At 42.4% G+C, this 12,029-nt stretch overlaps 1 protein-coding gene across 4 annotated transcripts in view; it reads right to left on the minus strand.

The window, feature by feature from the left end:
- LOC122229659 (schwannomin-interacting protein 1) overlaps positions 1–12,029 on the minus strand; it is a 122,190-nt gene that overhangs the window by 30,462 nt on the left and 79,699 nt on the right. Inside the window, exon 1 of one of the 4 annotated variants that reach the window (XM_042955008.1) lies at positions 10,428–10,838. The exons of the other annotated variants lie outside the window; for them this stretch is intronic. Within the exon in view, the coding sequence (XP_042810942.1) occupies positions 10,428–10,505 (78 nt within the window). The 5' untranslated portion in view covers positions 10,506–10,838. Of the gene's footprint in view, positions 1–10,427; positions 10,839–12,029 lie in introns of those variants that run through there. 4 annotated transcript variants of the gene reach the window in all.

A 12,029-nucleotide genomic window follows, 5' to 3' on the forward strand; every position in this document is an offset into this window, starting at 1 on the left:
TAAAGCAACCTACCCTCCTGAATATGTGGGGCTGGCACTTGTGATGGTTCTGCCAAAACAGAACCATTTGATAGCATCTGACATCTTTATAAATTCGTTTCAAAATCCCAGCATCTGCCATGCAGATTTAGCACAGTGAACCTATTTCTTAATTCATGTAAAATACAAAAGAGATTTGCACCCAACAGTATAGTCAGAAAAGTGTTGCGTGAAATTGAGTATCCAAAAATAAAAGCAGCAGATAACATGAGTGTTAAAGACCGATGTTTAACAATATACTGGTGCCCAACATTAGCCTGGAAGAGGTTTTATTTGAAGAAAATACCTATCCCAGGTGTGAATGTGTGAACACACACTTGATTCCATGTATATCTTTCCTAATGTACTTGGTACACTACAGCTATCGATATTAAAGAAGGGCTTAAAATATTTCTATTTACATTAATTACAACCCTTTATACTTGGATATTGTGATGGACAGCTTGAAGAGGACTCTTTTATAATACACAATCTCTCACCCCTCTCCCTTCTCTCTCTCTTTCTCTGGATCCCACTGAATAGACCAAAAAAAGTATAAATAATATAAACATCACCCATAAATCGAACACTTAGATACAGATCACAGCTAACATTTTGGGATTTTTGGGATAGTTCTTTTTAGTTTTTTATCTTATGTGTGGTTTTTTTTTTCCTTTTTATAAAATTGGGATCATATTGTTTATTCATTTTGAGAGTTTCCCTCATGCCATTTAAGATTCTTTAAAGATACAATTTTTAATGGCTGTATATCATTCTGTCCTATGGAGTTACCTTCTCTTGTTAGTCATTTGGGTTGTAGCCAATTAAAACTAACACAGAAGTCTGCATTTTTGCATACATCTCTGCCCACATGTCTGATTCTTTCCTCAGGATAAGTTCCTGGAAGTGGAATTACCAGATCAGCTGAGTGTGAGCATTTGTTGAGGCTCCTGACACATTTTGTCACATTGCTCTGGAGAAAAGCTGTTCCAATTTACATGCCCAACAGCAACGTAAAAGGGTGTGGCATTCACTATATCCTGGCTAACACTGAGTACTTTCACTGAGAAAAAAAAAAAACAAAAACTTCTGTTGGTTTTGATAGTCAAAAAGTGGTATTCTTTTTGTTGATTTCCTTGATTACCAGTGATATTAAATACTTAAAATTTTTTTAGTTACCGTACTTGCTTTTATCTGAATTACTTCTAGCTTTGCTTATTTTTCCATAAAGATCTGAGGAGTTTTGAAATTTTTATAGTAAGCATATCATTAGTCCTTTTGAGTTTAAATCTAAGTGTTATGTATTTACTTCAATCACTCCCTTTCTCTGAAATGTCGTTGATGGCTTTGTGCATGGAAAGCCCTTCCCAGGCTAGAGGTAAAGGATCTCACTGGACGTTAGAGAATTAAATGAGAACATTTATGGAAACTGCTAAGCAGCAGTGGTGGTGATGTAAATGTATGATAAATGGTAGCTATTATGGCTAATCCTCCTATAATTCCTGCTTTGAAGATGAGGAACTGGAGGGTGAAGGAAGGTTACCTTATTAGTAGATGGGAGAGCTAGGATTCAAGTCCATCTTTCTGGTGCCAGATCTTTCTGCTCTTCCACACTGATGAGTGAGGTGTCTGGGCAAATAATGGTGGCCACCATGTTTGGAGATATGATGTAGGACTGACAAGTTATGGATCTACTTCTTCCCTGAGATGGGGTGTCATGTGTTCTCAGAAAAGGAGAAAACACTTGACTGCAAAACATACACACCAAGGCCCAATCATAACTGCAGATACTTACAAACAAATACCTCTCATCAGAGCCACTCTCCTTGACACCACTGCTTAATCTTCCTTCTGGAACAAATGCCATTCCTAACATTTCAAGTAGCCATGATTCAACTGACTAGTAAAACAGTTTTTCTCTTAAAATTCAACAATTGGAACTATTTTCCTTTCAGTTGCCTGCAGGTGTAGAGTGAGTGAGTGAGTGAGTGAGTGTGTGTGTGTGTGTGTAGTTTCAAAGTTCTTTTGTTCTCCAAGGAATTATACCTGCAGGGCAATTATGTCCTCCAACCTCCTGAAGCTCAGATGTGGCTCAGGGTGAGGAACAGGGAAGTGTACAGGAAAAGGAAGAGGCTTACTCAAAACTACACTGTTTGGCTGGGCTTGTGGCACGTGGAGTCATGTCCACTCCTAAAATGGCCTTGGGAAATACCCTCTTAAAACAAAAGTAAAACATCAAAAATTGATAACTCTTTGCAAAAAGCAAACGGGCAACTGAGGAATAGTGGCTCATCGCTGTAAGACAGAAAGCCTATTCAAGACCAAGAGGAGAGTAAAAATGTGCTTAGAAAATCACCATTGTCCAGCCACAGGCAGTTAGTTTTTGTCCTCGCCTGTCGCTGAATTCCCCATTGCCACCCCCTGTGCCCAGGCAGATAAGACTCACAATGGCTCTTGAGGATACCATGTGAGCCACGATCTCAGAATACAGACCACTGGGCATTTTTCAGAACCCACACGCTGATGCTCAGCCTTTCCCCCTGTACCACTGTTCTGCTGCAACTCCCCAAGCTTGACAAGAACAAAGACGGGTGTTTGGTAAAAGAAATAAAAACCAAAATGTTCTGCTTGAGTAGATACTGTCCATCTCCAAATCTGGTATGTCCCAAAGTCCTTTCCATACTTTCTTCAGGATGAGGCGGGACCTGTCCTTTACACGCTGATACCATTCCCAAGTCCCCTCCTCTGGCCCTGCCTTCACCCCTCTGGCCCAGAAGCATCGTGATGTCTCTGGTCTCTGAAGCAGGGGCCACCTAATCTTTCACGTGCTAACTTGCACATGAATTTATAAACGGAAGTCGGGGTATCTTCTGCATTTCTAAAATTTGACACACCGTATTTTTGTGGGGTTAGCTGTGGGGTCACCAGGCCTCTCAGGAACACACTCTGGGAAATAACGTCTTAAACCTAAATCCAGCTGGTACTCAGGACACTGCAAACAGCTGTTTCCTTCTGACTCCTGCACAGATGATGAAACCCACGTAGCCGGAAAGGGCCTGTCTGATTAAAAGGAAGGAGTTCCTTAAACTCCCCAAAGGAGGAAGAGATTTAAAGAAGTTTGGTCTAGAAAACCAGAGGACCCGATTGATGTGAATGGCACAGCAGTCTGGGGGGATAACGGCAGATGTGATCTTGGAGGCCAGGATTCCCTTGTAGGAATGGGGAGTTTTCCCCCAAGTTCCCTGTCTTCCATCTTTTCCCTGGATTGATCTTCCCCTCCTGCCCAGTTCCATTTGTTTTTTGCTTTTGCTTGTTCACCATGGGCACAGAAATAACTTTTTATTATTGGATGTGCTTGTTACTGGTTTTAGTAATGCTAAGCGTCTCAGTACTCAATTCATTTCTAATCCTGGAAGATACCACTTCTGGCATCCTCCTTCCTGTCCTGCTAAATTGCTACCTGGTTACTGCTTTTCATATGTCAGGGTGTATATGGATCACCGCTGAGGAAAAACTTCCTAAGGACTGGGGGCTGCATTATCCCAGAAGCTGATGACGACCCTGGTCCCCCGTATGGCCCATAAAGAAACTCAGGATGCCAGGAGGTCGTTGCACCACCCGTATGCCAAGCGGAAAATTGCACGGGAAGGCACACGTACAAAGTGGCCCTCTCTCTGTCACAAATTTCTTTAAACTGGTAGTTCTCAAACTTGATTACGCATGAGAATCACTGGAGGGCTTGTAAAAACATAGACTTATTTTTCTCATTCAGAAAGTCTGGGGTGTGGCTGAGAAAATGCATTTTTTAACGAGTTCCCAGATGTTGCTGATGCTGCTGGTGCAGAGACTTGGAGAACCATGGCTTTAAGCAATTGAACAGACCAAGTAGTGAGACGGAACACAGAGTCGGTTCTCCTCTACGGGAGCACAAATCTGTTCCATGTGGAATGTCCAGGCTCTGGACCCAGGTGGATTTCATCATCTGTGGACGCCTGGCCTTGCCAAGGCCTGGCTGGGATGCCTGTTTTGAAGCAATTAATGAACCCCTTGCTTCAGTGCAATCTATTGCCTAGTGATGTCGGCATCATCCCCATTAGCATCATTCACCAGGGAATGCAGCTGGGATTCTGGAGCTCCCTGTGGAAAAGCACTTTTCCTATAGGAAAATAGTAGTCACTCTTGTTTCTCTCCTCAGCTTGTAAGGAAGGCAGCTTTACTCTAACATTTATAGGCAGCATTCCAGGGCGGAGGAGTCTGACGCTTTTAAACACTGGGAACCAGAAGTACAGAACTCATTTGTTCATTAGGCAAATTGTATTAATTTTCTTGAAAACAAAATAATCAAAAGGAAAACCCACATATGTGGATACTAATTATTTTCTTTCTGAAACAACCGTGGGTTTGTCACAAGATCAAAATATGAAAACATCATTCTATAAGAAAATAAAATGTACTCTTTTGAATGTCAAGTTCATAAGTACTTGCAATATGCAGGGTTTTTTTTTTCTGTCAAGTTTTTGCATCTTATTTTATCCTCTGGGAAGAGCTTTTCAATTATTGGTGGAAACAGAAGTTAAATAACCTAGTATTTTTCCATTGTATCACTGAATGGATACTCTCTGGACATTTTCTTTTCAGTTTGTACTTCTGATGATTTCCATTTCAGACACTTACCTAATCAATCCAGAAAAATTTCCTGAAATGCTGTTGAAATCTCATCTTTGCATCCTTGCACTGAGCTGCCTAAACAAGTCCTGCCTAAACAGTCAGGCCAGGCTGTTGGTGTTCAGCTTGCTGGGTTCAGCTGTTGCCTGGGTTCAGCTTGCATAGCATCAATACTCATGAGAAAGTTGTCCTTGGATACCTAATGTCCAGGACGGGAACCCAAGGAGAAGGACACCTATTTTACTTGAGAACTGCCCGACATGAAAAGTGTTGGGATGCCAGTCCAGAGGAGAGAGATGTTTGTTTACAATTAGCCAACCGCGAGGATGGTTTTGCCTAGTGACTGCATTGTTTCTCATGCTACAGGGAGACAATATAAGCAGAAGAAGGTGGACACAAGTGCTGTTGTGCAGAGTCCCTAACACTTGAATACTCTTAATTGTTAAGGACCAGGGAGCAAAGGTATCTAACACTCAGTGGGTTGAAGTTTAGTAGCCAGTAACTGGCTGAATGGGAGCTCTGGAGAAGGTAAAGGAGCCCCAGGTGCAATCCACAAAGATAACAAAGCAGTGGAAGTGTTTCAACATTAGACCCTGTGGGGATACAGTTGGAAACGAAAGTTTTCCTCCCCTATGGGCGGTATATCCAAAACAGGAACTTCTGGGAGCATCTTATCTTGAGCTCCTTCTGGTTCTCACAGGATTGGCTACAGAGACTACTTTTTTAACACAGGGGCAGTGTTGCCTGGGAACTCTTTCTAACAGGTGACATTTTAGAAGTCTGTAAAACCACCACTGTCATTCGGTATCACAGTGAGAACGCAACAGTTCAAAACACCTACTGCATGGTTATGAATTAGCCCAACCTCAATCAACTGCCAGGAAGCTGATGTCCTCAATTTCCCATGTCAGGGTGGACTTAGGATCTGGGAGACCTGAACACAGGAATGAGAAGAAAGGAGGCAGGGAGTTCAGGTGATTTGGGGTCAAGAAGACCCAAGGTAACATTTTGACTCGGATATTTACTAGTGCAACTTATAGAAATTCTTTAAGCCTCGGTTTCTTTTTTCTGAGAAAAGGGATAATAATACCTATCTTATAGGTTGTTTTAAGGATTAAATGAAGTACTGTACAGAAAGGATCCGGCAAGAGCCTAGCCCAGAGGAGAACTTATTAAACAGTAGCTGTTGTGAACACTAAAGGGAGGGGTTGGGCAAGCTGATGAGAAGAATGGAGAAAGGGATAAAAGCCAGCAATGTCCAGAACAGGCAAATCTATAAAGACAGAAAGTAGCTTAATGGTTGTGGGGGGAGTGGAGGACTGGGAGTAACCGCTAATGAGTACAGGGCTTCTTTGGGGGGGTGATGAAAATGTTCTGGAATTAGCAGTGGTCTGCATAACCTTATACATATACTAGAAACCATCAAAATGTACCCTAGGACATGGCGAATTTTGTGCTATATGAATTATATCTCATCCATATTAAAGAATCATATCTCAAAAAAATAAACTACACCCACAAAGGTAACTCACATACGATAAATCTGGAAAATCTAGTTACCTGAAACAACCCACTCCCCGACCGGGCTGGCTAGCCGAGGTGTGCCAACAGGGCGATAGGGTGGAAAGAGCCCTGAACCAGAAGCCAAGAGGCTTCGTATTTATAGCATCTAAGACCAACCAGGCCAATTCCTCCCATGAAAGAAAAGGAGACTCTGGCCCAGAAAGCTGAAAAGATTGTCCCCAGGTGGCCGAGGTGGGGCTAGGCTCCAGGGTTCCGTAACTCAACAGAGTTCTTCAAGCGCATTCAGCCCTTACAGGCAGGAAGACGTGAGGGTTAATGGAGGTCGACGGCTGCTTTTCCTCAGTAATTGTGTGGGGAGGGCAGAGCTCTTGTCTGGAATGGCAGCTGGCATTCTGTGTTCCTGTTTATTGCAGTTTATCTCAAGCAGTCATTTCCATTCACCTTTTAAAAAAAACATGAGGCGCAGCTGTGGCTTCACTTTAAATATTGTTCCTTCCAGCCTTTTAATTTTTTCACGGGCTCCTCCCTAATCTTTCACCATAATTGGATGCACAACACCAGAGACAGCACCTCGGAAAAATAAAGCAAGCAAGCTGGCTTCCCCAGCCTCTGACCACACACGGCCCTGTCGGCGGCTCCTTCTACAAGGAGTAGCCTGGGAACAGACCAGCGTGTTTGCTCTGCTCTGGGACAGAGTGGCAGCCAGTCTTCTAGGTTAAATCTTCTCGATTTCCTTTCTCTGTCTCCTTCAGTGTAAGCTGGATCTTTCCCGGGGTCTGAGACGGCACGGGCTGCACGCTTCCCAGGTCCACACTGGATCTGAACATTCTTCCAGGCAGCATCAGTCCCATGTCAGCTTATTTGTTCGTGTACCTCCCCACGTGGACTGTAAGCTCCTGGAGGCAAAGCCCAGCATCCCTTCCGTGATCCTGGCTCCCCACGCAATGCCAGGGACAGACGGGGACTCTTCTGAGTGACGGTGGAGGGACCAGGATGTAGATCCCATGCTGTGCGTCACTGTGGTCCTGAGGAAAATCAGCTGTGGGTCTTTGCCAGGAGGTCAGAGGTTGCTCAGAGCATGGCAGGGCAACAACGGACTGAGCATACACACCTGAGATTCTACCACCGTGCAGGCTTTCGTTCCAATATACTAAGATGTGTTTTGTCGAGGACAGTTTCACTACTATACTGAATAAGCCAGAGGTCCTTAATGAAACACCTTTCTTACAATCAGGACCTTCCCCAAGGAATAGGAACAGATGTGTGCTCTCTTCCTTCCTTTGCCAAGGTGGAATCTAATTTTAGTATCGGAAAGTGACCTTTCCCCCTGAAGGCTGTTTGCCTGACTTTAAAACACCCTTGTAAAATAATCCCTATACACATGTGGCATTTATTAGTGTGACTGGTATAGGAAATTCTATTGGACCTAGGCAGGGGTATACCAATTTTCCAATTGTTTTTGACAACTGACCTCAAAGTGACAGGCAGTGAAAGAAGAAATTTTTAAAAGTTTTATACTTATAAACATTCTATTTAAAAAATATGTATTTGTGTACAGGTCTTATACATACAAAATATGTATTTATAGTAGTGTATATGTATAACTTATGAATAAAATAGATACATAGTAGAGGTATGGACTCAATCATTTTACTGATGGATCCAAGGTCTAAAAAGCCTGCAGACCGCTGCTTTATGGCATCTAATTTAATCTTCTATTTAGTCAACCAAATAGCAAAAATAATAGAAAAATGTAGAAAAGGAAGATTTGAATTAGGAAAAGTGATTTTTATATGAGGGAACTGTTGTCCTATCCCATATTTGTTTATTTGGAGAGAGAGCAAGAGCAAGCAATCATGAGTGAGGGAGGGGCAGAGAGAGGGAGAGAGAGAGAATTCTAAACAGGCTCCTTGCTGTCAGCACTGAGCCTGATGTGGGGCTCAAACTCACAAACTGTGAGATCATGACCTGAGCCAAAACCAGGAGTTAGATGCTTAATCAACTGAGCCACCCAGGCGCCCAATCCTATTCTTTATATATATATTAAAAAAAATAATGTTTATTTATCTTTGAGACAGAGAGAGAGAGAGAGAGCACGCACACAAGTGGGGGAGGGGCAGAGAGAGAGGGAGACACAGAATCCGAAGCAGGCTCCAGGCTCTGAGCTGTCAGCACAGAGCACAGAGTGGGGCCTGAACTCACAAACTACGAGATCATGACCTGAGCTGAAGTCAGATACACTTAACTGACTAAGCTACCCAGGCGTCCCAATCCTAGTCTTTATATTTTAAAGAAAGCATATGCTGCCCTGCTTCACTAGAATCTCTTGATGAAATGATCAATAGTGGGTTTTTTTTTTTTTAGCATAATGAAGTCTTCAGAGTAACCAATATGTACATTAATTTGAAAGCCCTTTGCTTGAGAAAAGTAGTTAAAAAGCTGAAATCACAAGGGAACTACTCTCGTGTTTGGGGTCCAGAAAAATATACATTGCTCTCTGTGTATCCTACACATCTAAAAGTTTCATCTAGCAGTCTTTTGTATTAACCTTTCAGATACTATTTTTTTTTAAACCCCATGTGGCATTCTACTGCCTTAGTTAGATAACAAATTACACAATGCAACTCTGTCTTGTTGTTGATGATGTTTTAAAGCTACTTGAGCCTCACATGTTTGTCATTTTAGTCAGTGCTGTATCAGGTTGCAGGCATATCATCGCTTGCTCATTCCAGGCATGCGGGCTCTCTCAGTTGTTTCTAAGGAGGAAAAAACTACAGTGGTCATCACTCTGTTGTTACTACAATAGTCACGGTATGTCTTTCATTTTTCCTAAGTGCAAACTGACCTACACTTTTCTACCTGAGAAATGGTTTGACTGTGACCAGTCCTCTGACACTGAAAACAGAGGAGATACGAGAAATGTGCACTTATCTTCGGGGCTGCGTAAGTGACCGACTCTGATTGCTGAGTATCCTACACCCATGTCTGGCAGGAAGGGATAGTGGAGAGATGTTTGAGTTTCAGTGTTCTGACCACTTACCACCTTGGGCACTCACTCCCTTCTTGGGGAAGGCGAAGGGAGAAAAATGCTGGGGGCAACATGGCAGGTCATTGAAACCTCTTTTACATATTTAAGTTTTAGGTTCCAGAGAATGGAGCATAAACTATCGTGACCTGCTCTAAGAAGTAAAGTACATACTTAAAACACCCCCCCACACGCATACCACAATTTTGTGTATCAGATATAAAATGCCATATTGTACATTATTACACTTAAGGAAGTATCATGAGAGAACTTTCTGTATCTTAGAAAGTTATATCTATATAACTATATATATCTATATAACTTAGAAAGTTATATCTAATCTATATCTCTGGGGGAAGAAAAGTTAATGGCACATTTGATCAAATTAAAGATTGAGCAGCAAGTTTTGCTGTTCTAGGAGGCTATACTAATATTTACCTCTGAAGGAAAAGAGGTCTTACTTTCCAGATCCACAATGGAAGGACCCTAATTCTTCATACTGTGCTGTGTCGTGACCCTACACTTGACTTGTGGACAATAATGAGGGGGAAGGACGTACTATGTGTTCAGCCTTCTGTGGACAGACAAGCATATACTTGTAGTTTAATTTCATGACCTCACCCATATAACCAAAGCTATTTTTACTTAGGCCTGTTATTACCAGACAATTGCCAGATAAAACATTCCAAAAATATATTTACTGCCTTTCAAAACAAAAGGTTAGCAAAGTATTAGCGGATACTCTATGAATTTTTCAAAACCCCACGCTTCTCTTAGTAAAACTATATTTTTCATTGTTAAAAAAGTCAAACTTAGAAAGATAGGTTAAACATTCTAGTAATTATTTACTGCAAGTAAACTATCAACATACATCAAAAATTTTAAAAATGATTCTTTTACATAAATAAGACGACCTAGCAACTAAATGCATGATAGAATTTTTTCAACTTCAGAATAACATGTGCATTCCAGTTACTGTTTATGAATTAATGAATATTAATGAACACAAGCTGGGAAAGGCAGAAAGAAGCACCCTCCCAATGTCATGCATCCACTTCTGTGCATTTAGCTTTCCTGAATATATTACGGCAATGGCCACTGAGTGTGGAATTTGGCCACTCCTCAAGGGTGATCTTTCTCCCAGTTAGAAAAATGGTCTGATTGTTTACAAACAAAAGAGCTCTCCCCCCCTTACCTTTTTATAATTCCCCTCCATATCCAATGGGGATTCTTGACTGATGATGTCATCCACTCCATCACTGTCCAAATTCATCCTTTAACTCTTTAGAATTTCACTTAAGAAATAACCTCCCATGAATTCTGATAGGCTGATGTGCCAATTGCCCAGTACCCTGGTTACTGCTCATGCTGACATGGAGGGCCAGCTAAGAGTCTGCGCTTGGCTGTGCGTGTCCTTGCCCCTGCTCTGTCCCAGAGACACCGCCCTGCCTCCCTGGTCTGTCCTGAGCTCTGGCACAGGGGCAGCTGCTATTTCTGAGGCTCACTCTGCCTTGACACTCAGCTTGTGGAGTGCCCAGCCTTCCCCACCGTTCACTGTCACCTTCCCCTGAATGATCCCGCCCGGATTCCTCTCCACAGCACGATGCTTACTCCCAATCAAGGAAAAGCTGCTTCAATTCCCCAACTCCCCAGTTCAGGGCTGAGTGTGGACGGCAGCCCTGAAAGGAACCAGCAACCTTATTCTGAACCAGGGTAGTGTGTGGGATAAAAATAGATGCAAAAACCCCAGACTCCCAGACTTCAGTAGTGAGTTAAAAGCCGGGTATCCTGTGACAAAATGAAAACAGTATAATTTAAAGGCTAACCTGTAGGACAGATGTTTGCTTCCCACCCCACCACCCCCCTTTTTCCTATAGCCAATCATTTCTTAAAATCAGATATAAAAATCTCATCTTCTGGTAGTAGCCCCAGCACAAGGATAAAATTTATTTCCAACTCAGAGAAGGACCCCTCTGCCTCAGAATCAGCGCTTTGTTCTATCAATGTAGGCAAGAGAAAAAGATCCATCAACTTTTCTTTAAAATCCAGCCAGGGGCGGGCTTTTTTCACAAAAGAGAACGTTCCTTTCTGCTGCTCTCTTTACCCTTCTCCCATGGCTTTTGGTTTTTAACTGGCTTTACGCACAGAGATGGAAAAGGCCCACAGCTGGAGGATGTTTTGCTGCAAGAAGAGGACAAACGGAAGTGCACACACAAGCACATACTCATCATTATCCAATTACTACTACCATAAACTAAAAATATACCCACTATTCAAAAAAAAAAAAAAAAAAAAAAAGGTTACTGTTTGCAGGAGAAAGGGGCCAAAGAAGAATTCAAAGGCCCAGCCTCCATTTAACAGACGATCTCACACTCTGACATGCTTGGACAGAAAGCAGCAACTGTCCTACTCAATACGTTTTCCAATATGAATTCCTGACCAACCCCAGTGCTGTTAACAACAAAGTTCTAAAGCAAAAATGCCATGCAACGTAAGCCTTCACATGCTCACTCTGAGTTGTCTATTTCTCTCCACAAGTTAAAAAAAAATCAATTTGTGGAAGACTCGTGGCATAAACCTGTCTTAATGTAATTTACTGGAGCCCTATGCCTATACGGCAAACACCTTCCTGTGCAGTCCCTGATTCAAATCCAAATCCTGCCTTTATTTCCCCCTCATCTCCCTGACCCAGTTCCCGAAAGCACGACTTGCACATTTGCTGGACAGTACGATGACAAGTTGTATCTCATGAGCCACACCTGCATTTGGGCAGAGCTTCTCCCCAGTCGAGATCTAC

Source organism: Panthera leo, chromosome C2 (genome assembly GCF_018350215.1).
Source record: "Panthera leo isolate Ple1 chromosome C2, P.leo_Ple1_pat1.1, whole genome shotgun sequence".
Lineage (NCBI taxonomy): Eukaryota > Metazoa > Chordata > Mammalia > Carnivora > Felidae > Panthera > Panthera leo.